The 27,169-nt window shown below is 42.4% G+C and overlaps 1 protein-coding gene across 27 annotated transcripts; it reads right to left on the reverse strand.

The window, feature by feature from the left end:
• Nucleotides 1-237: 237 nt before the first annotated feature.
• On the reverse strand, nt 238-27,169 carry Tpm1 (tropomyosin 1). Of its 27 annotated transcripts, none has more exons than XM_046426638.2 (10): nt 26,907-27,160; nt 25,969-26,094; nt 25,628-25,753; nt 14,175-14,308; nt 11,881-11,998; nt 10,613-10,683; nt 9,765-9,840; nt 9,277-9,339; nt 8,898-8,967; nt 238-1,080 (listed from the first exon to the last, which is right to left on the reverse strand). In XM_046426638.2, the coding sequence occupies exons 1-10, from the start codon at nt 27,018-27,020 to the stop codon at nt 998-1,000; spliced, it is 981 nt and encodes a 326-aa protein (XP_046282594.1). In that variant the 5' UTR covers nt 27,021-27,160; the 3' UTR covers nt 238-997. The 27 variants fall into 27 exon arrangements, with proteins under 27 accessions (XP_046282594.1, XP_046282587.1, XP_046282585.1 ...); XM_058573321.1 differs by lacking the exons at nt 238-1,080; nt 9,765-9,840; nt 25,969-26,094 and adding exons at nt 5,869-6,062; nt 7,475-7,553; nt 10,283-10,358 and having other exon boundaries at nt 26,907-27,155; XM_046426627.2 differs by lacking the exons at nt 238-1,080; nt 25,969-26,094 and adding exons at nt 5,869-6,062; nt 7,475-7,553 and having other exon boundaries at nt 26,907-27,150.

Raw genomic sequence — 27,169 nt, forward strand, 5'->3', positions numbered from 1 at the left:
AGATCTCTATGTCCATGCAGATACATACCAGTAATATGGAAAAACAACTTCTGGAAAGAGCCCTGCCTGCTTGCTATAACTTTTAAGAGACCAAAATCATGCTGCCTTTACTGCTTCTGAGAGTATAACACATGAGACCCCACTTCCCTCTGGCTTATCATTTTAAGAAATCTTGAAGGTCAATCATGCAGTCTAAACTTCACAAAGTAAGAACATACAAATGACAGGACCACCAAATTTAGAAAATGTCCTACAATGTGCATTTTATTTCATATCATTATACAATGTTTACATATAGTTATAACCCTCAAGAAAATGTATTTTCTTTACCAATTGTATGTAGTGCCTAAACCTTTCACTTTAACATGGACAATGGGAAAGAGTGGAAATCCACACTGAATGCTATTCTACAGTAGTTGTAATGGGCTGCAAGTGTGCCAATCAGAAAGGAATGGAAGCCTTAGAAGAGCAGTGTGGCTTTCAAACCCTTGGCTTCAGTGAACACAGGCATACTGGATCATAGTCTTATCTTGCAGTAAAACTCAAGACAAAATAGTGTTGTTCAAAATTCTAAATTGTACAATATTGAACAAAAGACCACAGGGGACATTTTGTTTAAAGTAGCACCAATCCACAACTGATTGTCTCTGACATCAATCTTCCTGTTGCCCCTATCATTGGCACTTTGAGTGGAAATCTTTCTGCTTCAGTGAGGAGTCTTCCACTGACTAAGCAAACTGTGTGGCTAAACTCTACGTAAAGTGTGGCAATGTCAACCTGGGAAATGGCACATTTAAACCATTATTGCCCTAACATGGGCTTGCCTTTTTTGGTGTTTTCTCCCTACCTCCTGCCCTAGCTGGTGTTTTGTGGATGTTTCTGTGATGGTGGTAAAAGTAAATAAAAATGCATTTAAGGGGTATCATGGTAAGCAGGTGTTTAGAAACAAAACAACAAAAAATAAAATAAAAGAATGTGGCCGCAGCTAAGGAGGTTTTCACATGTTGTTTAACTCCAGTAAAGTCTGATCCAGCATCTGATGCATACTAAGGTTTTCTTCTTTGGCATGAGCCACTTTCTCTGTGGTGGGATTAGAAAATTAAGTCATGAATAGCTGCACTTTGGACACAGTGGTGCTTTGTACATTCAGGCAGGCAAACATCAATCACACACACAGAATGAGATGATTAGAACTAGGCATGCTTTTAAGACATTACTCATTTCTAGACAAGAACCTAAGATGGGGAAGACATCTTTAACCCAAAGGAACCACAGGCACAGCAGAGTCTTAGTGTGGTCAGAGATACCAGCACCAATAATCCACCCTGAGAATAAAATGCAGGGTGGGTTTGGTGAAGGTTCACCGATTGTATGCTGTGGGAACACAGAGAGGCAAAAACCAAATACAGCTTGCAGCATTATTATACAAACTGGAGAAGTTAATATCAGCAGATGCTTCTGAGTTACAGGCAGTTAAAGGTCTGAGAGACGTGTTGTAACACGGCCTCACAGAAAACAAAGATGACATAATAGGTTTTGGACAACTTTTAAAATGATTTATTTCTGTTGCTCATAAAGTTATCAACATGTTTCATGCACACTTCATTAGGACATTCTCTTAATATTTTATAGTATTCTATTTAGTAGTAGCAAGACATTCTCATCAGATTCCAACAACACTATTAAACTGAATAAAGCATACCTTTCAGACAACCAGGGACTTCTGATATAAGCTCCTGTTTTCAAAAGCTATTTTGCCCAAGCATAGGTACATTTAATTATATTTCAAACACTATACCATATATGAATAAGTTAGAAATACAAACATGTAATTATATATATACTTAAAGCAGGACTCACAGTTGTCTCTGTGAAATAGAAAACAAAAATTTTTTGGTCCTCATTATTGAAAGAGGAGGACCTGCTGTTGCAAAAAGAGTGCCGACTTGATTGTTATAAATATTTATCCACATATATAATATATGTATTTTATTTTACCATAAAAAATTGTTTTGGGATTAAAGAGAACTCAATTATTCCTGATATATAGAGGAAAAGACAGGCCAAGCCAGCGCCTTTCAGCCGATTCCTTTCATTTGCATTTCTGCAGAAGAAAGTACCGTTTTCCACCCTATTAGCTGAGGGTTGGACAGTCTTAGATTTCCTGCACATGGGCTCCATTCCTAGAATTCAGCCCAAGATTTTTTCACACTTTTTAATCCTCATTCAGGGCCAGCTTTAGTTCATTAGTTAGGCGGCGGTTTTGCTCAAGTTGCTGGTAGAGCTGGTCTGTACAGGTCAGCAAGTAGGTTAGCAGAAAAGAAGAGGCAGAAGAGAGGTTAGGCAGACTTGGTGAGAGACAGTTAATAGAGAACACAGAGATACCTCAGGCAGGACAGCAACTGGTCACTTGCTGAGCAGTCTACCCTCACCCCATTGTCATCTGTCCAGGTTGGTAAAAGGCCTGGCAGAAGGGTCAGAATTTCTCTCTTGTGGGGAGAAGGGAAAGGGAGGCACAGGAAATGAGGAGAAAAGAGTTATATTCCCCTTGTACCTTACTAAAATCATCTTATGAACTGATCCATGTGCAGCTTCTGGCAACAGATTTGGGAAATGAAACCAGGCTGGAGGCAAGTCCACATGTCATCCACCCCTTGCTAGGGCTCAGCAGAGATCCTAGGCGGAACTGTGACCTACCCATTTCTGCCCACTCTTCCAGGACCCCTTCCTCTCTGCTCACAGTGCAGGCTTTTCCCTCAGGTAATAGCAAGCAGGTGCCACTACTTCTGCTGCATTGAAACTTTTTGAAATGCACAACTGAGCTCCTGTTCTTCGGTCAATCACCAGGATACAGAGTACACATTCTCAACTCTTTGGTAATGTGTTCCTCTATTCAAGTAGCAAAATAACAAGCATTTATCTCTAATCAACATTGATTTAGGAGTTATGTTTAAGAGGATGGCATTTATGTTTGGTGCTAATGTACGTGTATAAAATGAACAAAACCTCAAACATCGCCACAGAGACCTGTGTGATACCATTTTTATATACTGAGATGCAATCTGCTCAGGTGGCATAACAATCCGTTACCTGGTGATATAAGGGATACCCAAAGACAACCAAGAGACTGGTATCCACCAGTCTAAAACTGAGAAACATGATTAGAGTGATGGCGATCACCTGGACCTAAAAATTCTACTTAATCATCTTGTAAGCTAATAGTTTTACTCCTTGGGGAAAACGTGCTGACTATAGCCCCCAGGCCTATTGGGAAATTGAGCAGATTTCCTGTTAACTTTCTTTCCTAAACAGCAGGAGATGGGTAAGATGTTATGCTCATTGTTTACTAGCTCACTGTGAGACGCTATGCCCAACATCTGTTGCTTTTTTTCTCTTTTGCCAATTAAAATTTTCCGAATATTCACAGTTAATTGTCACCTCCTCCAGGTAGCTCGCAGTTACAATCATTTACTGTTGCTTGCTGACTCAAAACACAAAAAGTCTATTGGACTCACCTCACTCATCTATCTCTGCACAAGATGGCTAGCTCATGGAGGGCAAAGAACACTTTCAGCTCATCTTTCCATACCCCTACTACTTTCCAGTGTCCTGCATGTAGCATGTGCTTCCGAGTTACGAAAATGTACAATCCCCCGCACCCCCCTCAGTATTGGGGATTGAACCCAGAGGCACTCTACCACTGAACTATATCCCCAGACATTATTTATAGTTTGAGACAGAATCTCACCAAGTTGCCAAGGTTAGCCTCAAACTTGCAATTCTGCCTCAGTCTCCCAAGTCACTGGGATTACAGAGATGGGCCACCACACCCAGTGGGGGGTTGCAAAGTGTAACCCCATTACTATGTTCACACTATCTTTATGGGAAACTGACGCCACAGGCAGACAGGCTGCTGAGCCCAACCAAATGTTTGATCCAGCAGGAATGAAGAACTTTAGAGAAACCCCCAAAGATTCCGGAGGGCCAATGTAAATTCAGTTTCAATGACAGTGGTCCCTGTTTCAGCCTCTTTTGGGCTTGCTCCACTTATCTGTCATGGAGCTCTTGTGCCTATCTGACCTGAGGGCATATGCATTTGGAAGTACTTTCCCTCCTGTCTATTGGACTCCCAGATGTCTGAGGACTTCAATGCCCAGACTCAGTAATGCTTTTGGTTTGGTTCAATAGAGGCTCTTGCAGCAGCTGCAGCTTTGGCCTAACCCTCTGAACTAGAAGCCTGGCCTCAACAATTTCTTGATTAACTCAACTTGTGGTTTAACTTTCTTCTGCTCACCTTCTTAGGCTACAAGATCTGCTCTCTTGATCCATTGCCTTCCTATTTCCTTTGTAGACAATACTTGAAAAATGTGGGTGAAATCTCTGGTAGGTTTTTCAATAAAGAGTTGTGCCTCCAGGCTTTAGTGAACATCTGCTCAGCAGAACTTTCAGACTTGTCATTTTGTCTATAGCAGGATTACTCAGAGATGGGTCACTTTCATTATTCTGAATTTAAAAAAAGAACAAGGCAGGAATCATGGCAGAAACAGGTCTAAGAAGCCTTAGCAAAAGAAAAAAAAATTCAGAGGCATTTGTATTCCCAAGGGAAAGACGTTGTCCAGATTCTAAATTTAAAAATGTCTACCGTACCATTACTAAAATACTTTAATTCGGAGTCTTAAAAAAAAAGTACTCTCTCTTTGCTCTGAAGACTTTGTAAAGGGACTGACACCATTTTCAGAGTTTTCCAAAAATTTTTAAGTACAGTGGTATATGAGTCCTTGAATGCTACCAAACAGTATACAAAAAATAGATGAAGATGACCCATGTTTAAAACACAGAAGAAATAGAGCCAGACTGTTAAGGAAGGAGAAATGTTGAACATTTAGGAGCCAAAGTCTCCCATCTGTTTAAAGTTCTAATTTTGTAATTAAAAAAAAATTCACTTAACTGCTGTTTGTGAATTAAAATAGTGAAGCCCAAATAAAATACAACTGTGTTCTCAATAATTCCCACCAACTACTTTTTTTGGGATTAAAAAGAATAATAATAATCAACTAATGGCTACAATTTAAAAATGTTCATAAATGAAGAAAAAGCTCAGCTACTAAACAGGAAGATTATATAGTACATCCCCTAAGAAATACATGATATGCTTAAGAACACAAAAATAAACCTTGACTCAACCACAGCTGCCATATTTAGAAAACCTATCATGTCATTTCATGATCAAAATGAAGGATTCAGTAAGGAATAAACTAAGAAAACCTTGAACTTGTCTTTGTGTTATAAAAGGATAATCAACAATAATCACAATTTACATTGTTTGAATCCAAGTTCCTTTCCACTTTCCCACTATGGAAATTCCTAGCTCAGTGGGACAGCTGTGTAGCCATTCATCATAAGCCTTTCATTAGTGAGCCATGTCCTCTGTATCTTGCCATGGCCCAATCTAGACCTCTGGCAGAGGAAGACACTGCTCAAGCCAGATCTTCTGACTCCCAACAAACACTGTCCCCTGTGCAGAGATTCTCAACCCACACTTCATGCCAGAACTATTTCAGTTCCTAAAACTCACAGAGGCCTGGCCCTCACTCTAACTTCTGGAAAGCAAAACCCTCAGAGGGATGCAGGCGCGTGTATTTTTTTTTTTTTTTTTAATATAAAAGTTCCAGAAGGAACTAACTGGTTTAGAAACTCTTGATATTAACACAAAAATGTTCAGAATAAAGAAAACAAAAACAAAAACAAAAAACAGAAAAGCAGCAGCCAAAAATCAACCCTCATATGAATGAAGCAGAATTGTAGTTTTATTCAGTGTTGAAACCAAAACGTCAATAAATAAGAAGTAAAAAGAATAGCAAACAGCAATAGCTTACACAGTGTTTATTTTACACTGGAACGAAGAGCTTCTATACAATAGAAAGCACAGTATGTGCCTGGCCCTAAGGCAGGTGCTAAGAGAAAGAACCAGGTCAGCTGGAGAACAGATAAGTGCAGAGCTGAGAGGTGGGATATCCAGCTTGATGAAGGAGTCTTGGGAGAAGTGAAGCAAAGAAATTTATCTGCATGAAGAAAAAAGGTGGGAGAAAGAGAAAAAAAAAGTGGCATAATGGAAAAAAGGAAGACAAAACTTACAGAGGAGAGCAGCACTTGAATCACAGGCAAGAGGCAGACATGCTTGCAAAACCCACTGCCAGCTGCACCCTGTGGGAGTCTGTACTGGCCCTAGTCTAGACTAGGGGCTATCTCGGGTCAACTTTTGGGGAAGACCCATGAACAGAATTTAAATCCTATTGTCAGGACTTTTCTTCATTTTTAACATTTAAAGTTTGTCCCATAGAATCACATTTTAGCACTAGAGAGCACCCCAGAGAAAAATGATCTGCCTCATCCCCTCATTTGCAAATGAGGGAGGAGGTTTTCTTTCTAGTTTCCATGGTGACAGCCATTCTATAAGGGGGGGGATGTGCCCCTGCCCCCCAACCCCACCCCAGTGTGGAGATTCTATACCTCTAAGGCAGCAGGCACATGCCACACTCCTAAAGTTACTGCTTTTCTGCATGGGTAAAGAAATGACAGGTGGGCCTAGAGAGCAACTTGTCCAGCTTTACTGGAATCTAGTGTGATATTAGAATGAAGAGCCCTCTGTGAAACATTCCAGGTTAGAATTTAAAGAGGCAGATAAGTTTAATGTTTAAGTTTGGTTAGTGATATGCAAATCAGTTGTGTATGCTTATGGTTCTCCTGAGAACAAGCTACCTACTCCAACTCTTTATAGCCTCTCAAGAGTAAAATCTGGGCCATTAACCCCCAAATTCATAATGTGTAAGCTGTGTTTTATTTACCACCTCCCCCCTTTTAGGTCACAGCTTGTAGCAAATGTTTACTGTGGGCATTTTAATTCCTTTTCACATAAACATAGAAATTAAAGGTGTGGTCACATATTGGAGCAATCACATTGCTCTAGAACTTTTATAAGTGAGGAAGAGAAGATCATTTTCAGAATCACTCCTTAGGCTATACTGGGTCATTTCCTTTTCCTCAGATCCTCAATAATCTGATATTTTGGGGTTTTCTTAAATTTACTTTTCTTTTATGAAAATGATCATATTGTACTTCATGGAATCTCAGGAAACTAAATTTGATATTTCTTGAAAAATCCCTGCACAATTACCTAGTTTTACTCAAATCTAGTTTAATTTCTTGAAAGGATAGTATTCAGGGTCATTCATATTCCAGTTCATCACTTGATGGGGACAATCTAATTCAGTGTTTACCAAAGAAAAGGATTCTAAAAGGAGAATGGTTTCCACAAAATGAATCTTCTTGGCCTTTCTATTAGTACGATGGTTATACAAGAGAGCAAACAGAAGAGTGCAAAGATGGAGGTCATAGAGCAGGAAGGGAGCGGTGGTGAGGCTATCACATAAGCATGAGGGCACAGGTGCGAGCAGGCGGATGCATGAGCATTTACATGGAAGTCATATCGTTGAGAGCGTGGTCCAGCTCCTCGCTGATGGCCTTGTACTTCAGTTTCTGAGCATACAGCTCGTCTAGGACCAGGAAGTGGAAGGCAGAGGTGCAAGGACATGGAGAGTGATCAAGAGATGGAGGGTGAGCGAGGGTGGCGCAGGCGCCATCCCAACACAGCAGCAAGGAAAGGGCAATGCATGAAGGGGTTGGTGCCGCAGCAGGTGCCAACGCAGGAGGCGTGCGTTTTGTTTTTAAATAAATTGAAACAAAAACAAAGAGAACAAAACCCATTAGAAATTAAAATTAGAAAGACTCGATATGAAAATCATAAATACTGTAGGCACATCAGTAAACCATGCTAAATCCTAAACAAAACTACAGAAGGCTGTCTCTCCTGGTGGGAAATGGAACATCTTTCTTTTTATAGAGCTATATTTTAATTATACCAGAGTAGTCAGCCACCTGTCGCTATAAACAATGGAAAAAATATCCAAAGGCAGTGTTTTGGAAGAACAACTTTCGATTAAAGCCTATAATCCTTATCTAGCTCCACCTTCAAACCACTGACTTCCTGACCAAACTAGACCATGGGGTATTAATTTTTTAGTGTCATTTAAACTACTCCTGTGGTCTTCCCTCCAGAGCTGCTTGTACCTTAGTCCAGGAGCCTTGAAAAGCAAAGAAAGCCACACTTTCAATTGTACACCAGCAGACTGTTTGCGACCATATGTCATTCTTTTTCTCCACTATGGTTATTATTATCTGTACCAGCCTCCAGTCCCTTCTCCAACTCCTTCTGCCCACAATAAACATTTTTTTTCTTCACAAGCCTCAGAGTTCAACATTTAGGATTTCTGTGAGATAGAGTCAGTGTCACTCAAATAAAACCTACATGCCTTGGGTGAGAAATGCTTAAGCATAATCTCAAAATATTATGCCCTATTGGTTCCTATCTTCCTTTTAGGATACAGATTATTGTACCAATGAATGACTGACAATACCCAAGCCCTTCCACTGAATTCATACTTGGGAGAAGATGGGTGGTGTCTAAAACCAATGCACATCATTCTGACAATTAGGAGGTATCACTAAAGAAATAAAATATACCAGAGTCTCTCTGATCTATAAGCATCTCACTCACGATGAAAATTAAACCCACTACCTTCTGAGGAGTGTAAAATGCTGGGGGGCATTTGCCATTTCAAAAAGAGACATGTGCTGCCTGGTGGCTAACCAGTCACCTGAAGAACTAAGGACTCAGGTCCAAGAGTTTAAGAGCCACAGATGAAAATCCCAGAGGAAGTTAGAAAAAAGTGCAGGAGCAAAGAAGTTTATCCAGGTAGATGCACTTGGATTGGACAATTGTATGCCATGTCAGTATTCAACCATGAGGATTAAATGAAAAACAATATTTAAGATCTTACCTTCTAAGTCATCAATGCTTTTCTCCAATTTAGTTACTGACCTCTCCGCAAACTCAGCTCGAGTCTCAGCCTGTAATGATTTAATTTATCTAAGTCAAAGTTTAAGAAGTTTCACAGTTCTAGTAGCCACAAATACAGGGAAAACTAGAGAATGGACATGAGGCATCTCACCCATGAAATGGATTTAAAACTATCTGTCAGTTTTAGTCACTACTGTGAGCAATGGGAACTAGCATAGTATGTTAATTCCAAGACTACCTCTGAATAACTCTGGCTTGAATCAGTAACTTTAAAAGCAAAAAATCCCTGACCAGCTTCATGGACATAAATGTGATTAAAATCCGGTTGACTTCACCCAAAATTCTCATGTTATTATTACCTCCTTCAGCTTGTCAGAAAGGACCTTGATCTCTTCCTCATATTTGTCTTCCTTCTGAGAGTACTGTAATTAGAAAGAGCATTCCAGATGTCAGGCTGTAGCTGTTTTCATCCCTTCTAACAAAAAGAACTCGCCAGCTCAACCAACAGATGTTAAGGATCTCTGAGGCAGTAACAGAACCTCCAATATCAAATGGCATACTATAATACATTCTCTGCTTTCTAGCCTATTGTTTTACATGGGATAAGAAGAAGATAACTTATCCACCTGGCACTCTGTTTAAATTAAATTGATGACTCACATACTCAACATAAAATATTCTCTATGAAAAAAATTATAAAAATACCCCCTGTATCCAATAACCACTAGAAATCATCTAAAAAATTTGCCATTTATTAAAAGGTCTACTGTGCCAGTGCTTTCATCAGCAGGGCCTCTTTTGAGCAGCTCTTAAAAGATGCCTTCCCCACACCATGCTCCTGGCCTACCTTCTCAGCCTGAGCCTCCAGTGACTTCAAGTTGTTGGTCACAGTTTTCAATTCTTCTTCAAGCTCGGCACATTTGCTAACGTTTTCGATCAGAGGCAGAAAGGGTGGGAGACAAGCCAAAGGAAGGAAGAGAGAAAAAGGAGAGGAATGGGAAAAAATGAAAACCAAGTCCTAGAGATGAAGGACTGCCTTAAAGTAGCCAAACTATCAGGTATGAAAATGCTCAATTTTGCCATGGACATTGCCTCCCAACTTTGCAACAGTGGAAAGGCAGGATCACAAAATTGAGCAACTGAAGTGTGATAATTTGGCTTCTTATTTGGCTGCCTCTAAGAGCATTTATAAAGGGAAAAACAAAGGAGCATAAAGGACCAAGAGAAAGCACTTAAAGCAAGATATAAATAGCAGAGGGTGTAGTGAAGGTGCAGTCGTTACATCAAACCAACCAGTAGGCATTGGAAGCTGAAAGACGCCTGGGTTTCAGTTAAACCTAAAAACCACACATGAGCCATCAGTACCTTATCCTCTGCAGCCATTAATGCTTTCAAGGTCTGATCCATTATTCTTAATTGTTCTTCCAGCTGTCGAACTTGGCTGTTAGTGGACACAGGAAATGCACAAGGCCATTCACAAAATCAGTGTGCAGGTAAGGCATGCAGTGATACACGCATTCATACATAGACACCCCACACGAGTCCTCCGTGTTCCATACTTGTGGCTCATCCACAACAAATGAGCACAAAAGGAGCCCGGAGCTGAAATAGGTAAATGTGCAGTTGCCAGAAGGTCATGCTGTTTAGTCACTGCTCTGCAGCACCCCACACGCTCCTGTTGCTGGGCCCACTTACCCTTCTGAGAGCTCAGCCCGCTCCTCTGCACGTTCCAGGTCACTTTCAATGATGACCAGCTTACGGGCTACCTGCAGCAGGACAAACACAGTACACACACACATTGTGGGGCTTGGGTATTTTGTATAAGGGTTGTTTGGGTGGGAATCAGGCTGCATCAGCCCCTACAGATTCCTGTCTACATATAGGATCCTCCCCATTTGGGGAGACTGAAGAGAAGCAACTTTCCCTCAGGAGTGCTGACAGACAGGAGGCCAGAGTCTTTGCTCACCAAGACCCAGAATGGACAGCTACAATTTTGCAATATCAATCTGAAGTCTGACCCAGGTGAAATCTACATAATTACATAGCAGCCAGACCAGAGTGTGGAATGAGAGAGAAATATAAAATCCAGTCTCAAAAAATAACAAACTGCTATTAGTATGCAGACATACTGCTCACCATACTTCTCACTAAGAAACCCATTTAATACTGAAAAAGTAGGGACTGCCAAGAAACCATGAAAATAAACCTAGGAATTCCACCAATACAGAGTTCTGTGCCACAGCCTCCTTTTTGTGGAGGCCATTTAAGAAGGCAAAAGAAATTAACATGAGATGAGGTGGTGAGATGACTAACAAGGTCAAATCTGTATTCAGTGGAAGAAAGAACCTGAGAGAAGGGATCCTCCGAAGCAATTCAAAATTAGCAAGCACAGTATAATCTGAAGAAAGGTCAGTGCTGTTTCAGGCAGTCATGATGTGATACAATGAGGAAAAAACTAAAACTTTGACAGTCATGTTGACTCTGTCATGGTAATATGACCAGGAGCTGATTCTCCTGAGAACCTGTGCTAACAGAGGACTTCCAAGACCTGGGAAGAGAGGCCTTCATGAATCTATTAAGTAGATGCTACTCAGTTGCCTGAACTGGACTGCTAGGTGGATCACACTGAAAGAAATACTTGCATAAGGACAGCCTGAGCATCCTTTCCCAAGGGTTCACCTTTCCCATTTCCTGGCCAAAGACCTTTTATCCTGGTCATTAGGGAAGGGAGTTTTAATTCTTCTTCCCAGTGCCATTGACTAGCTTCCTGATAAAGGCTGGGATCCCCTAGCTGGATCAAAATAAGAACCATTTTCTGGAGTCAAAGAAATTTGCTTCTCAAAACTACCCATTTCTACCAAGGAAGCAGACTGCTTCCCTCAGGAATCAAGGCTATGTATGCTCCCTGAACCCCAGAAGACCACTGCTAGGAATCAATGAGGCTTTGGGCGCTAGGATCTGACCTCTTCATATTTTCGGTCGGCATCTTCAGCAATGTGCTTGGCCTCTTTCAGTTGGATCTCCTGAATTTCCATTTTTTCTTCATCCTTTTGGGCTCTACTTTCAATGACTTTCATACCTCTGGAAAGAAAGACAAGTACAAAACCCAAGATTTAGAGTTGACCTTCCTAGACTCAAATTTCTTTGACCTTCCTAGAATCATACTGTCCTGCTGTGGTCTGAGAGGTTTAGATCAAAATAGAGCACAGATCTACTTTTTATTTTTTTTCCCCCAAAACCATGAAGCAAGACCTTCTAGTGCTAAAGGCAGAAAAAAGACACATTTCTCTCTGCTCATTGTGCTTATACTTTGGGTACTGCAGAACCTATCCAGGCACTTTGTGTTAAATCAAAGGAATAATATTAGGGTCCCATTTGAATCTGGAAGGCATGGAAACAAGAAAAGCCAAGATTCTTTATTTGTTAAATAAATAAAGGAATTTCTTTCCTTTCCTGAGGGAAGTCTGTTTGAAAATGAACAAAAGCTACAATCAAAGCAAATTTATTTTTGTGTACCTTTCTACAAAAAAAGGGTCTTAACCCATCAACCACAAACAAAAACAGTAGACTAGCCCATAAGAAACTGCTGATGTTTGAGCATTTTGGACCTATAAAAGTAGCAGTTTTAGTAGAGTCAACTGAATTCTTTAGATAAGAAACCAAGTTTTACTTCTAATGGAACCCTCTCTAAATAGGGAGGTTGGGATGGATTGATACTGGCTTCTACATCGATGTATATATTAGGGTCCTATGGCATGGTGTTACATTTCAGAAAATGTTAAATATTAAAGATTTATGGAATAATGAGTCATGTTAAAATGGGACTCATTTACAAAATTTAAGTAGGCAATAAATAAACCACTATTTTTTGATCTAGTACTAGAATATACTTGAGGAGACCCAAGGTCCAGCTTTGGCTTAGACGCAAATATGCTATCAGCCTTTGGGCAGTGACAGTCTCTGAGCCTTAGTTTTCTTATTTTTCCTCCAGGGGATTGGAGTAAATGATCTCTAAGTTCCTTTTACTCCACAGTCTAACATTATTAGACCATATTTACAGTTCACTAACAGGTATATTTCAGGAGGAAGTTAGCTACAACATTACTGTTATATATACACTGTAAGAGATAATTAGTCATCATGAAGAATTTCAAAACTCTTGGCCAGTGAAAAAACAGTAGTAGTGAATAATAAGGTGACAACTGAAGCTAAAAACCTTCTTGAACCCTAAAGTCTGAAATCACTTTTATACATGGTAGCAGGGAGCAGAGGCTTGCTGTAAAGATGCAGAAATGGACAAATGACTGACTACATTCTCCTGCCCAGGTTACAACACAGGCAGTCACACTTGTAGTGTTCTAACATATCATCCCTCAAGCAGAACTCTCTTACCTCATTGAGTCTTTCCTGAAGTTCTTCTTTGCAATGTGGCAAATACATTAACTTGAACAGTTGAGCACAGAAGAAAAAACCTTCTGGGATGCATGAGGTTAGTTGTGTTGCTGTATACGAACCATGGTTTCCCTTTCCTACCACAGGTGGCATCTTACAGTAATAAGCCAGGTAGAGTCATGTTACAATGGAGGTGGGCTCAGAGCACACAAGTTCCTGATTATATTTGTATGTTTGGCAGTGTCTTGTCTGCAATTAATCCCAGTCCAAAACAATTTACTTCTGCAGATCACATTTCTGTTTTATCTGGGCTTTTTTCTTCCACCTATTTGACAACTAAGAGCCCACAGTTTCTGACCCAGTCCCAAGACTCCTTGGTGTATTTTAAAATAAAGTAGTTATTATTATTTTTTTTAAATGCACAATTGCTCTGTGGTCAGTTGGAATGAAAGAACCACTGCATATCCCTGGAACTCTTCATTTCCAAGTCTGTCTCCCTTGTTGGGTGGTGCTCTGTGAGGACCAGAACAGTATCTGTTTCTTCTCTATGACTCTAGAGCTTAGAATAGTGCTTTGCACACATTCAGTATTCCATTTATTTTATTATTATTATTGTTTTTGGTGGTGCTGGGAATTGAACCCAGGGCCTTCTGCATGCTGGACAAGACCTCTACCATTGAGCTCCAGCTCTAGCCCTTTTCTACTTATTTTAAAGAAACAAAATCAAACTACACATGTGATCAACTGAAGAGATGACTCCACTGAGGGCTGTAAAATTGTTAAACCTCAAAGATCAGAGGAGCTTCCTGTTCATCCTGCCAGGAGGAAAGGCTTGTGCTAAAATGGCTGGATGAGACGTTCTCACCTCTCGCTTTCATCTGCTGCTTTTTCAGCCTCCTCCAGCTTCTGCAAAGCTGTTGCCAGACGCTCCTGAGCACGATCCAACTCTTCCTCAACCAGCTGGATGCGTCTGTTCAGAGAAGCTACATCAGCTTCAGCCTAGGCAGAGAGAGTGGAAGGCCTTTCAGAGCTGGAGAGAAAGTGAAGGTGGCACTTACAGAAAGTGGCTGATTTTAGACAGGACGTGTGGTCCTAGTGGTCAATTAAAAGTGCATTACAAGCCCTCATCAACTCTGGAGTTCTCAGAAATGTACACATGTTGAATTACAAAGTGAGCATCCATATTTACACACAATTTTTATCAAATAAATGTTCCATTAGCAAAGACTCACATGGCCCATTTCTCACCCTAGCATTACTTGTCCATTGAAGGAGAGTTTTATCACAGCCACCTCATTCACTAGGGGCCTGAGGTGTAGATAAAGACAACAAGACTTACCCAGAGATTCAGCCACTTAAGACAACAGCAGTACCACAGAAATTGGAATCAGCAGTTTCATTAAATTCTCTTTTTTTATGAAACCACTTTCTCAAAGAAGCCTTACAAAGGAACTAAATACTCAAAAATCCAGTAGTTTAAAAATACATACCACATGGAGACCTAACACAATTTTAGAAAGCTTCCTCCTCTCACCCCCGCCTTTTCAGGAACTCCTTCAAAATAAGTGGTCACACCAGAACGAGGCCAAGACAAATCTCCCAAGAGTTTTTGTCCTAAGCCTACTGGATATTCTTACAATTCAAGATTGCTACAAAAAAGGTTTCAAACTCTTATGGAGAAAAGGAATACAGATAATGTTTTTACTTGGAATCTATGCTTCTTTTTGGGTACTGGGGACTGAACTCTGGGGCACTCGACCACTGAGCCACATCCCCAGCCCTATTTTGTATTTTATTTAGAGACAAAGTCTCACTGAGTTGCTTAGCTTCTCACTTATTTGCTGAGGCTGGCTTTGAACTCTCGATCCTCCGGCCTCAGCCTCCGGAGCCGCTGGGATTATAGGCATGTGCCACCTGCCCAGCTGAAATCTATATTTTAAATAAAAATTTCCTTCCTGGATACAGAGACTACCTCCTGTCATACACATTTGTTACTATATTTGAGAATACTAGAAATGTTGTAAAGGTGGCCATTCAAATTTTTACTGCATGGAAGTGAAGATGGAACTTACTAATTAGGTACTATTTATTCATCTTTATCCACTTTGAATATACATCTATCAAGGGGTGATGGGTTTTCAGGACATGTAGATTTCTAAATATTACAATATACACCTCAGGACCCACAGTAGTTCTTTATATACATCTCTGTCTTTATTGAACTATAAGCTACTCATATTTTATTTATATATAAAAATACACATGCGCACACGCACACATATATGTAAATATGCAATTCTCTGCAGAGTATAGACTCAACAAATGTCTACTCAATCAAATACGTAAAACCATTCTAATTTAAACAATAGCAATTTTCTTAGCTCATGGCCCCATGACAGAGTTTGAAATGCACATGTAGTTAGAGAGAGGTTGTGGTCATGGCCTTGAGTCAAAGGAATATGAAAGAACATTCAGCTTTTTGCTCATTTAGATTTGTAAGATTTTAAATGCCAAGTTTTATCTGGGAAGAGAGGTGAAAAATGCACTTCCAACCATAAACACATTTAAATATACTTTTATCTCAACAAAAAACTATATGGTAATTGACAGATGGAGGCAGGGAGCAGAGCAAATGTGAAATGAATCCTAAAAGGAACATTTACAACTGAACTGGCTCATAAAGTCAATCCTTATCATTGTTCAACTAGCAACTAGGTACAGCTAGGAATGACTGGCAGGTAACCCTTGATTTCTGCTTGTTTTTGAAGGGTGAGGGCAATAAGGTAGGGAATTTTCAAAGTACAGGGAACTGCCTTTTAAAGTCATAGTCCTTTTTTTTTTTTAATTGTAAGAATGTATATACATTAAAGGTGCAATTTTGGGCCAAGTTAAATTTCTTCACTGTTTTATATTTTCCTTTTCCAATAAAATTCTATTCCTTTTATGACTAGAGGTGGGGAACAGGGACAAGCAGTCAATCCTGAATGTTGAAATAATAAGGGTAAATATCCCCATTACAGATGCTGTGGCTTATCAGATAAATGGCAACAAGATTTTCAAAAACATTTTTGTAGACACCAAAGTCTGAGTTTCCTGATCTGCTTTAGATCTGGGTCCAAACCTTGAGGACTTGGTGCTCACAAAAAGGTGACTGTTTATTCTTTGGGGAAAGAACCTTCTGGGTGACTACTGGGTCTATGGCCCCAGCTCCTCACACAGTTGAAGTCCCAGAGAGGAAGGAGCGGGCACCTTGAGTTCATGCTTGCCTCTGGTATGCAAGACTACCCCACATGAAAGGCTCACCTCAATCAATCTCTACTTCCTACTGCCCCCACCAGCTCTATCCTTTCTTTTCCTTAGCCCTTGACTCTGTTTAGAAGAATATTATTTTGAAAATATCACTTACACTTCTGCCCCAGGAGCATTTTGTAGAACCCTGATTCTCTGACAGTAGGGTATGTCCTCCAAAACTAGTCTTCAGGGACTTACATAGGGTGTCCACACAATGGCATGGAATGGAGACCTGTCTGTAGAAGCCAGTTTGACACAAAGATGGGACTGGTGCACACACAGAGAACCTACCTATGGACAGCTGGCTCTTCCTGAGAAACTGATATAAGTAAACAAAATGGGGATCTCATTTTTTTTTTTCTTTAGCTGGAAGAATCCATGAGCATCATCTAGCTCCCACAACTGGCTAGGTGCCAGAATCAACTAGAAAATGTGTATTAAAAATATAAACTTCCAGAGAGTTTCCCATCCCTTCCCCATCCCTAGAGATTCTGATTTAGGAGATCAGAGGGGCGGGGCAGGAATTTGCACTGTAAATAGGCAATCCCCTCCACTCCTCCAGCACCACCCCAAGAAGCTGTCAAATTCAGTGGATCAAATAGGACTATTCATCTACCTCTCAGCTTAAAAGAAGAGAGGGACCTCTGACCTAGAGTGCTGAAGCAAGCTCCTATATAGCCCTCAGTGGAAGACAGGACTAAACTCTCTATAATACTGATCCAATAAATTTTGTACAGTTCCTTGGAATTCAGGAAAAGTTTAATTTCATAATTTAATCAAGGTACTTTCTTTCTTTTTACTTTTCCTCCCCTTATTTACTATGCTTTGTGTTCAAAGGCTTATTCTCTCATTTCTGGTATTTTTTTTCCCCTGAATTTTGAGTCTCCTCTAGATATTTTCTCAGGTTCTTTTTATCATAGCCTGGGTAGTTTTAAGGATCTGCTGCTACCTGTTAATACTATTTCACAGACATGATCATTTGCTATTTAAAAGCAGTCAAATAACAAGGCACTGGGGAGGGTCAAAACCCTAGATACAATTTTTTTTCCCCAAGGCATGTAAGTTACCCTTAGAGTACTGAGTTAGCTTTCTTCCAACAAGGGCCTATGTGTCCACACTGCAAGTGAAGACTTTCAGTTTGGGTTGCTAGTTTCTTTTATTTCAAAAGTGCTATTGTGTCCCAACATGTGATAAACTTCTCAGAAACAGACTGCTGCATTAGTAAGGCTACCAATGTCTTCTTGCAGATCTATTGTTAAACTACCACCTAGCACTCTGAACTTGTGAGGTCCTTAGGGTTGCACATGCCCCTCACCCCAGCAGGTACAAACTACCTATACAGAAGTCAAGCGCCTGCTCACTATTCCCACTCTTCTGTGTCCACCTACACAGAAAACAAAGGCACACATACCGTTATCCCACCTCAACAAAGTACAGAAATCAGTGCATGCCCACCCAATATAGCAAAATGTTATTCCAAATAGGATTTGAAAAAATCAAAAAAAATAAAATATCTTTATAAGGCCTGGGATTTTGAAGAGATCCAGATGTTTTCGTCAATACAAAACCAACAATTTAAAATTGCAATGATTTTTACTTTAAAAACAATGCCCCAGTTAGGGCTAGTCACAAGAAATAGAGGTAGGAGAATAATATTGTATCCTTAAAATCAATCCTCTGGAATATATTTTCAAAGTCCTGCCTGAACCAGAGTGGAGCATGGGATGACCAAAGTTCATATCTTTTTATTCATGTCAACTGTAGTTATACAGAGGTTTCTCCCAACTTGCTGTGTAAGATCAAGTGACTACAGCCAAGTTAAACTTCTGCCCTTATATGGTAAGGAAAAGGGGGAGGGAGACCCAAAACACTGATGACATTAGTGGCCACTCCCATGGATAGCAGATAAACACAACCTCTTCTATTTGTGCCAAAGCCTGTAATTTATGAGGCATATTTGTATAATGAGGGAAAACAGACTTGAACAAGGCATTGTGGTGCCTCTGCTGTGCTACAGAGAGTGGAAATGGAGGGTACTGTATACATTCCAATTACAGCCACTCTGGGAGTGCCAATGCAAGCACAAAAAGCACGCTCAGTTTCCTGGTCCCAGAACTATTTACCAACTCTTCAGAGGGAAAGGGCCGGGCATTTTTGAAAACTGGTTATTTCCCATGACTTAATAAAGTTACCAACTAAGAACTTACTGGCTGCAACTATAAGCCTCCTCATTTGCTGGGTACTATCCAGAAAGGAGGAAAATCTTTTTCTTGTTATCTTTTTTTAAAAAATAATAATAACAAACAAAACCCTTGTAGATCACAAGACCTACAGTCAACCATTACATCAAGCAAAGTAGCCTCATTCCAACATTTTGAAGGGCCCACACACCTTGGAAAAACAAACTAGGAGGAAATAAGGGATGGCTGCTTTTTCCAAGGTAAGTGTTGGTTTAGTAGGGCCAATTAATGAGAGCCTGTCTGAACCTCTGAGTATCTGAACTTCAGCCAACTCTCCAGTCAAATATTTTCTGCAGTGGTTCATGATTTTGTCGCTAAACCTTTATCTTTGCTGCCAAGAGAAACTCTTGCTGCTAGCTTGATTCATGGATACCTAAATTAGCTACACTGAAGTTCTAGTTTTAGAAGTTAGGAACAACTCTCTACCGGAAATTCTCCAACTGTTAGGAACAATCCTCAACCAGTGTTTAAGTTACTGTTTTATAAGGTGTTGTGTCTACTCATCCAGATAGACTGTTTTTTGAAAAAAAAAGTCTTAAAAATTTTTCAAAACAATTTATGCCACTTTTGACATAAAATCTTAAAAAGAAAGCCTTGTCCTCAGTCAACTAGCAAAGGAGGAATGCTGCTATAAAAATGATACATAAAACAGAAGGTGAATATAAAAATCATGACATAGCCTTCATAAGATCTGGTGGTTTTTTGGTGTCTAATATCAGTCACTAGGCCTGGAGTTGATCAAGGCTCTCTTGCATATGATCACATATTCCCTTTCTTGTTAGGATGAGAGTAGTTCAACTCACATCACCAATATATTAACCCACCAAAATTCATTCCAGTCTGCTCACTTCCCCTCTCTATTCAAATTCCAAAAGGCAGGGGTGGGGTTGAGGTTTGATTAAAAGCATTAAATGAAAAGTTTTACGATGTAGTGAAATGAGCAGGCCATTTGTAATAGCCCTTGCAAGGTGGTGAAATGCAGGTAAGGAACACTGGGTTAGGCAGTATTGTGCAGAGTTAATAACAGGGGAAATAGCACAACCTCTGTTATGCTGAGTCCCACTGTGATCTCTTTACATACCAACCCCTTTAACCAGCAGGTGTTATTGTTACCCACATTTTACACTTAGGAAACCCAAAAACTAAAAGATTAACTGTCTCCAGTTAGTATGTAGTAAAGTCAGGATTCAATTCTTGCAATGTGGGTCCAGAGTTCTTGTTCTTATTCATCATGTTCTATTAGGTCTAATGGTTCAAGGACAGCTGCAAAACAGAGAGGGAGCTGGAATTAATCTATCACCCAGCCAAGTTCAGAGGCATTCGTGGGGTGGGGGCACCCTGTTGACTTGTCCTCAAAGCAAATACTGAAAATTATCTCTTGCCTATTGATTTCCTTATTTCTGTATTTCATCTGGAAACTTCTCTAATTAGGACTTGAAAAGGACTTTTTTTTTTTTCCTGTACTTTCTGCAAAACGTGTCTTCAAGTTTCTGTTGTAAGCTACAGTCAATACAAACATTTAACCTAAAGGATTTATTCAGTTCAGAAAAGTCCCCGAGTATGTGACGAACAGCTGGTCACCATATTATCTCTTGTCATAAAATTCCCAAGGTGTTTTGAATATTTTGATTTAAAACATACTCTCAAAATGGACAAATACCCCAAACTAAACTCCCTATGAAATCCTGCTCCTGTTTGATACATTTGCCTTAGGAGAAGAAAGGAAGCCAGGTATTACATTCAACAAGAGGGGAAGCCAGCCAAAAGAATATACATCCAACAACCCTTGACATTTACCCAACCCTTTCAAGACTTGATAACAAAGGAATATCTATTTGTATAGACAACTTGGGAGGAGCGATGGTTAAGGGAAAGATAAAAGGGCTGCATACTATATAAGTTGGTTCTTCCATCAGAATCCAGAGCTGTCAATGTCTTAACCACCACATAGAAACCGCCTCCAGAAAAACCACAGGATCGACGGGGACAGCAGAGTTTAGCATCCAGGCCCCAAAGTCTGACAGAGCTTCAAGAACTTAACCCCTTCTCCAAAGGAGGGATCTCCCTCTTCCCCATTGTTAAGAGTAAATAATGCCAGCAATGCAAAGTGCACGTTCCCGGGCTCCCGAAAGACCCGGACACAGCGCGACCACCCCAGAAATGGAACCCCTTCCTGAGAAAGTGCTGCTTCCAGAACGTTCACAACACCGTTTAGGCTTGCCCTGTGGGCTTTTAAACCAGGGAAATAGAAAGGGCTGAGGAGAAAGGGCAGGGCTCCTCCCCGGAGCCGGACGCCAGCTGGCCCAGGTGCGCCAGGTGCGCAGCGGAGGCGTGCGTCCGCCAGCTCCCGGAGGGACCCGGGGGGCGCTGCGGGATCGACTGGAGAGGTAGCGCCTCTAGGGGATTGCGGGGTGATGGTGGGTGCCTTACGGTCTCCCTCAGCTTCCTTTCAAGGTCCAGCTCGTGCTGCAGGCTGCCCGCCCGCTCCTCCGCTGCGTCCGCCTGCTCCTGTAGGCTCCGGATCTTTCTACGCACCGCCTCCAGCGAGCTGCTCGCCGCCATCGCAAGGGCGGCGGCGGCCGGCGGGTTGCGGTGGAGAGGCCGGCTGCTGCGCTAAGGCCACCGCGGGTGTTGCTGCAGCCAAGCGCCCGACCGCCCCGCCCAGGCCGCTCCGCGCGACGGCGGCGCCCCCAGCCGCCCAAGAGCAGCCCGGAAGTCACTGCCTCCCCGGAGGCGCCGACGAACCGCGGGCGGGTGCGCGAGCGCCGGGGGCGGGCACCACCAACGAGCAGGGCGGGGCTGGGTGCGCGCCGCGGACCCCGGGAACTTGGGGCCCGCCGGAGGCATTGCGCATGCTCGCGGCCGCAGAGACTCGGCTTGTGGCTAGCAGCCCACTGAGATCTAGAAGGAGGCGGGAAGGAGGCCACAGAGCTAAGTATTTTACTTGGACTGGCAGTGCCCCTCCCTAGCACCCGGGAGGTGGTAACTAGGGTAACGGACCAGGCCGCTAAGGGCGATGGAATCCAGATTACCACGTCTAGAAGGAAGAGACCTGAGAGCGAGGGTTGAGCCTGAATGGGGCCTAAAGAAAATGTTTAGAACCCTAGACACACAACCTCCTAATCACAATCTCACCCCCAGTCTCGAGCGAAACCCACTAATAAAGCATAGTGTGGTTGGCCCTCCTGTTCTAAATGCAGTATTCCTATATTTGAATCTGGCTCCTATTTCTCTTGACTTGTCTGGTCTTCAGCTGTAAAAATAAAGGTAATAGTATTCATAAGGTTGTTATGAGAATTATGATATAATTAAAACACTTTTCACAATACCATATATGTAGTTAAAAACTCGAATGATAGCTATAATTAATAAATATGCAAGCACTGCTTTGAGAGTCAGGTTGGGACCCATAACTAGCTGTGCAATCTCAGACAAACCAAGAGTCGCTTCTAATTTCAACCGTCCCTAGTTTTAGACCAGCCAGGGTCTGAAATCTGCTGGAATTAGATGGATTCTGGGCTGGACTAGGATGCCTTTAAAAGGCACCCCAAAGAAGGTCACAGAACCCTAGGAAAGAACCTCTGTCTACCACCTAGAAAACCATTCTGGAACACAATTTCTGGGGACTGACTTTTGTAGGTTCCCCTCTTGGGCTGCATTTTTGGCTTTTTCCCTTCACCTTTGTCACAGGGCCATTGAAGTCAATTTCTGACATGTTTTAAGAATGATAAAGTGTTGGGGCTGGGGATATGGCTCAAGCAGTAACGCGCTCGCCTGGAATGCGCGGGGCGCTGGGTTCGATCCTCAGCACCACGTAAAATAAAGATGTTGTGTCCCCCGAAAACTAAAAAATAAATATTAAAAAAATTTTTCTCTCTCTCTCTCTTAAAAAAAAAAAGAATGATAAAGTGCCCGGGATGGGGAGGATAGGAAGAGATAGAAAGAAAAAGAAAACATGCCTGTCAACATCCTCATCCTCCAAAGTCCTAACAGTGAGCTTCCTTTGCTTTCCTAACACTTTCTGTGGAGTTCCTCAGTATTTACTGAGATGCTCACAAATCCCAGCTTGGGTCCTCTCATCCTGTAGGTGGAGCCTCTGGCTTTGTTTCCACACAGTTCAACTGGACAGGCCCAGTGGTTACAGCTCCTCCTCTAAGAACACAGACACTGAGGGCCTCTGATATTGGGGATGGGGAAAGAGGGCATTTAAGAACCTTCAGGGGCAGACAGGGAAACTGCTGGACACTTGCAGATGCTCTAAGCCAACTAATGACTTAATATCCTGCTTTTCAAACACCTGAGGAATTCAGTTTCAGGTGAGTTCATTTTCAAACTGATGTCATTATACAAGAGTTTGGGACAATTGTTCTCAGCCTTGGCTGCAAGTTGGAATAACCTGAGTATTAAAAAAAAAAATTCTGATTCTGCCTCCTGGGTTCCAACCCCAACAATTCTGACTTAATTGACTAGGTGCAACCTGACTTGATTTTTACAACTTCCCTGAGTTGTAAAGCTTTACTTAAATAAGGTTGAGAATCAATAAAGACCTAAGTAGGGATAAAGACCCACTGGAAATATTAGATCACAATTATTGGGGAAAAAGCTGGGCCAGAGACAATGGAGCCCTGACACTCCCTTAGGCTCACTTAGCCAATCAAAGATTCAAAACAAAATCATCATCAGGGGTGCTACCTCCTGAATGAGACCCTTATAATCTAGGAAAAACCCACTTCTGGAATTGAATTTGTAAAGCATGTTGGTAAACTGGAAAAACATTTTTAGTAATAGTAATCGAAAAATATAAAAATTGTTTTTATGTGGGGAAGTAATGACAGTGAAATTTTTTAATCCCACTTCCTTAGGACACTGATTTCTCTCCCAGCTCTCTTTTTCTCTAGTGACATTCTCTTTTTCTCCTCAAATTTTAACTATTTTTACTAGTTCAGGAATTATTCTAAATATAGCATTTCTTCACAAACTTCTTCAACATCCCTACAGTCTCCAAACAACCTAAAATGTCTTAAAGGGGAAGACGATCAATATATTCACCAAAAGGAGACACCCCCCCCCACACACACACACCATATTTAGGGTTTTCTGAAGGATAAAGAACCAAAACAGGATTAAATAACCTTCTCCCCTGCTGATCCTGCCCCTACAGCTGAGTTTAGAGTAGTCTCTTTCCATTTCTGCCCCACCTTATTCCAAGCCCCTCTAAACAAGACTTTTCAATAAAGACATGATAGCACTACATAGTTACAATAATTATCATCTTTTTTTTCCCCTTAAGAATTGTAGTAGCATTTTTTCTCCTTCTCTTGCTTTCAGTCTTACTGGGCTATTTTCAAATTCTTTGCATTCTTTTCCTTATAAGGAATATCTCTTTCTTGATCTATCAGCGGCTCTTTTGAAAAAGTTAAAGAAATGTCCTGTTGGAGAATTTGGGGGAGACAGGCATCCTCCATTTAGCCATATACAGAGCAGACATTTGATCCTTAAAAACAGGCTTGAAGTTACATGTGGGTTGTTTTTGTTTGTTTATGACTCTTTTTCTAAGCCAGGTAGTTTCTAACTTAAATGTTTTAGCTTAAATGTCAGTGCTTTCCTAAACCCCCTATCTAGGAATCTTGATATTCACCAAAACTTTCTTTTTGTAAGATTCTAAGTGTTGTACATCTGGATTTCTCATTTATAGAACACATATGTATTGCAAGCTTTTTATGCTACAAAAGCCTGTGGAGATTTCAAGACCTGAGACCCTTCAGTAATGCACATTTTACTCCCATACAAAAAATTCTGCTATTGCACTTGGAGGTTAACTTCTGGGCATAGCTTTCCCTGGTGCTCATGCATTCTTGGAATAGTTACCAACTTCCCAAGGAATTCTTTTCTAATTGGGCCACTAGGCTTAATTGGCTTCTAGAATAGAATTCAACAATGTGAAAAGAAGTCGGTTCTTTGGAAATCTAATCCTTGTCTTGACTTTTGGAGGCAGAAGAGGCAAGTTCTACAATTAAGATTCCAAAGGGCAATGGACAAAGTGCTAGTGAGATTTAGCTAGTGTGTATCACCCCTGAAAGTATGCAGTGGTTGTCAAAGGGCTGACAGGTGGGGGTGGGGCAAGCAGGAGGGGCAGGGGGCAGCTAGCTCACTATACCATATAAAGCACTGAGCTATATATAACTTCCCACTTATTTTCTGGCTCCAGTGGCCTCAGACTGCCTACCCAAGCAAGTATCATCTTCCCAGGCAGATCTTAAAGGCAGGGTTAAGACTTTGCTACTGAGAAAGGAAGCCTCAGAGTGTTCCTGTGCCCCACCATCAAGCTCAGCCCAAAGTATTACTATGTTTGGAGGCCAGCCTCTCTGTACCCTGACTGGGACCACCATGAAAAGACAGATTAGATTGTCCCACACACTGGGGATGGCAAAAGGAAAGAAATAGAAGAAAATTAAACCTGATGATGACACCCACCTTGGGTTTTCTGCCACTAGTAGCGAAGTTTCACCTCCAGAGTCCAATCCAGCGGCTCTGCTCTCCCAGCTTCTCACCCACCCACATCCAACCCGAGGGGTAAAGAAGAGGAGAAAAAGAGAGGAACGGATGAAATATAAATGAACGTGTGCAGTAGCAGTCAGAGGTAGCATCTAGTGCTCTGGGCTATAGTAGGGCTGTGTACTGGCATCCAGCAGGAGGTTACCTTCCTCCATTACTTTTTAGCCCCTGTGGTGACTCCAGAGTGGCTATGCGGCAGGAGGTGAGGGAAGCAGTGTGAGCGTGCACTTACATCAGTGGCCTTTTTCTCCGCCAGCTCCAGTTTCTCCTGGGCATCTTTGAGAGCCTCAGAGTATTTGTCCAGTTCATCTTCAGTGCCCTTGAGTTTCTTTTGCAGCGACACCAGCTCATCTTCCAGCTGGGAGTTGGCGGTGGCGCGGTATGGGGTGGGGGTGGGGGGTGGGGGAGGGTGCAGCAGGCAGCGTGATCCCGCAAGGCGGGGGGGGGGTGTGTGGGTGCACAGATATTCAGACAGGGACAGAGGGAAAGAAAGAGGGAAAGACAGGGAGGGAGAGAAAAAGAGAAAGAAAGAGTTAGCCATTCGTGCCGCACCGCGCCGCGCGCCCCAGGTACCTTGGCGGCGGCCTCGTCGGCGGCCAGGAGGCTGTCCTCCGCCTTGTGCAGCTCCTCCAGCACCCGGTCCCGCTCGTCCTCCGACACCCGCAGCAGCTTCTCCTTCGCCGCGATGTCCTCCTCAAGCTAGGGGGCAGCGGCGGGCGGGCGCGGGCGACCGGCACGGACCGGGTGTTAGACATACACACAACACATGGGCGCCACATTGGCTGGGGAATCCCTGGGCTTGGGGCGCCACCAAGTTGGGGCTCAAGGGACCCTAGGTAACCTCCTGTCACCAGAAGCTGTAGCCATTCTCTGGTGTCTCAACAACCCCCCCACCCCCACTCCGCGCGCCCTGGACAAGCCTCCAGCCGAGGTCCCAGCTGGCTCAAGTCCACAACTTGGGGGCGCAGAAAAATGACCCTGTTTGCCTGACTTTCCGGCCGCATCCTACCTTCTGTCCCATCTTTGTTCTTAGGAAACATCCCCGTGACTCCGTTCTCCTCCCCTAAAGTCTCCATCCCAGGTTGAGGTTCCTTTCTCCCCAGTCAAAAGTCCAAAGAACTGCAAGCACTTTCTGGAATTTGAAGCTCCCTCTCTCCTGCCCTTTCTTCAAACGTCTTCAAAAGACGCCCCCACCCCGCCCTCCGATCTTAACAATATTGATTCCCAGCCTAGAGAATTAAGTGCCTTTAGGACTCGGATAGCTATGGGAACCAAGAAGGGAAATAAGCCCACTCCAGCGAGACTGAAAAGTTAGAATAAGCCTCAGTCTTGCGCTAGCCCTCCCTCTTTTCCAGACGCTTGCCCCGGCCGCCTTGGCCTGGGGTGGAATGGGAATAGAATCCTCGGGGTGGGGGCAGGAAGGGATCCTAGGCTCTGATCCCCCGGCCCTGGGGTCGTGCGGGCAAGCGCAGCGCGGGCGACTAGCGGACGCGGTCCGGGGAGGCGCAGACCTGTTTGCTCCTGTCTTCTGCCGCCTTCTTGTCGGCCTCTGCCTGCTCTGCTCGATCCAAGGCGTTCTCCTTGTCGAGCTTCAGCATCTGCATCTTCTTCTTGATGGCGTCCATGGTGGCGGTGGCTAGGGGCCCTTGGGCTGCGGCGGGAGCTGAGAGGCGAGCAGGAGCGCGGTGAGCCGGCGGATCCTGAGTGCGATCGCGGAGCCTCCTGCTGCTCCCAGATATGTACTTTCCCAAGGGGACGACCGCATTCCTCAAGA

Source organism: Marmota monax, unplaced genomic scaffold, assembly GCF_021218885.2.
Source record: "Marmota monax isolate L192 unplaced genomic scaffold, Marmota_monax_Labrador192_F-V1.1 WCK01_AAM20220418_F8-fsc00078, whole genome shotgun sequence".
Lineage (NCBI taxonomy): Eukaryota > Metazoa > Chordata > Mammalia > Rodentia > Sciuridae > Marmota > Marmota monax.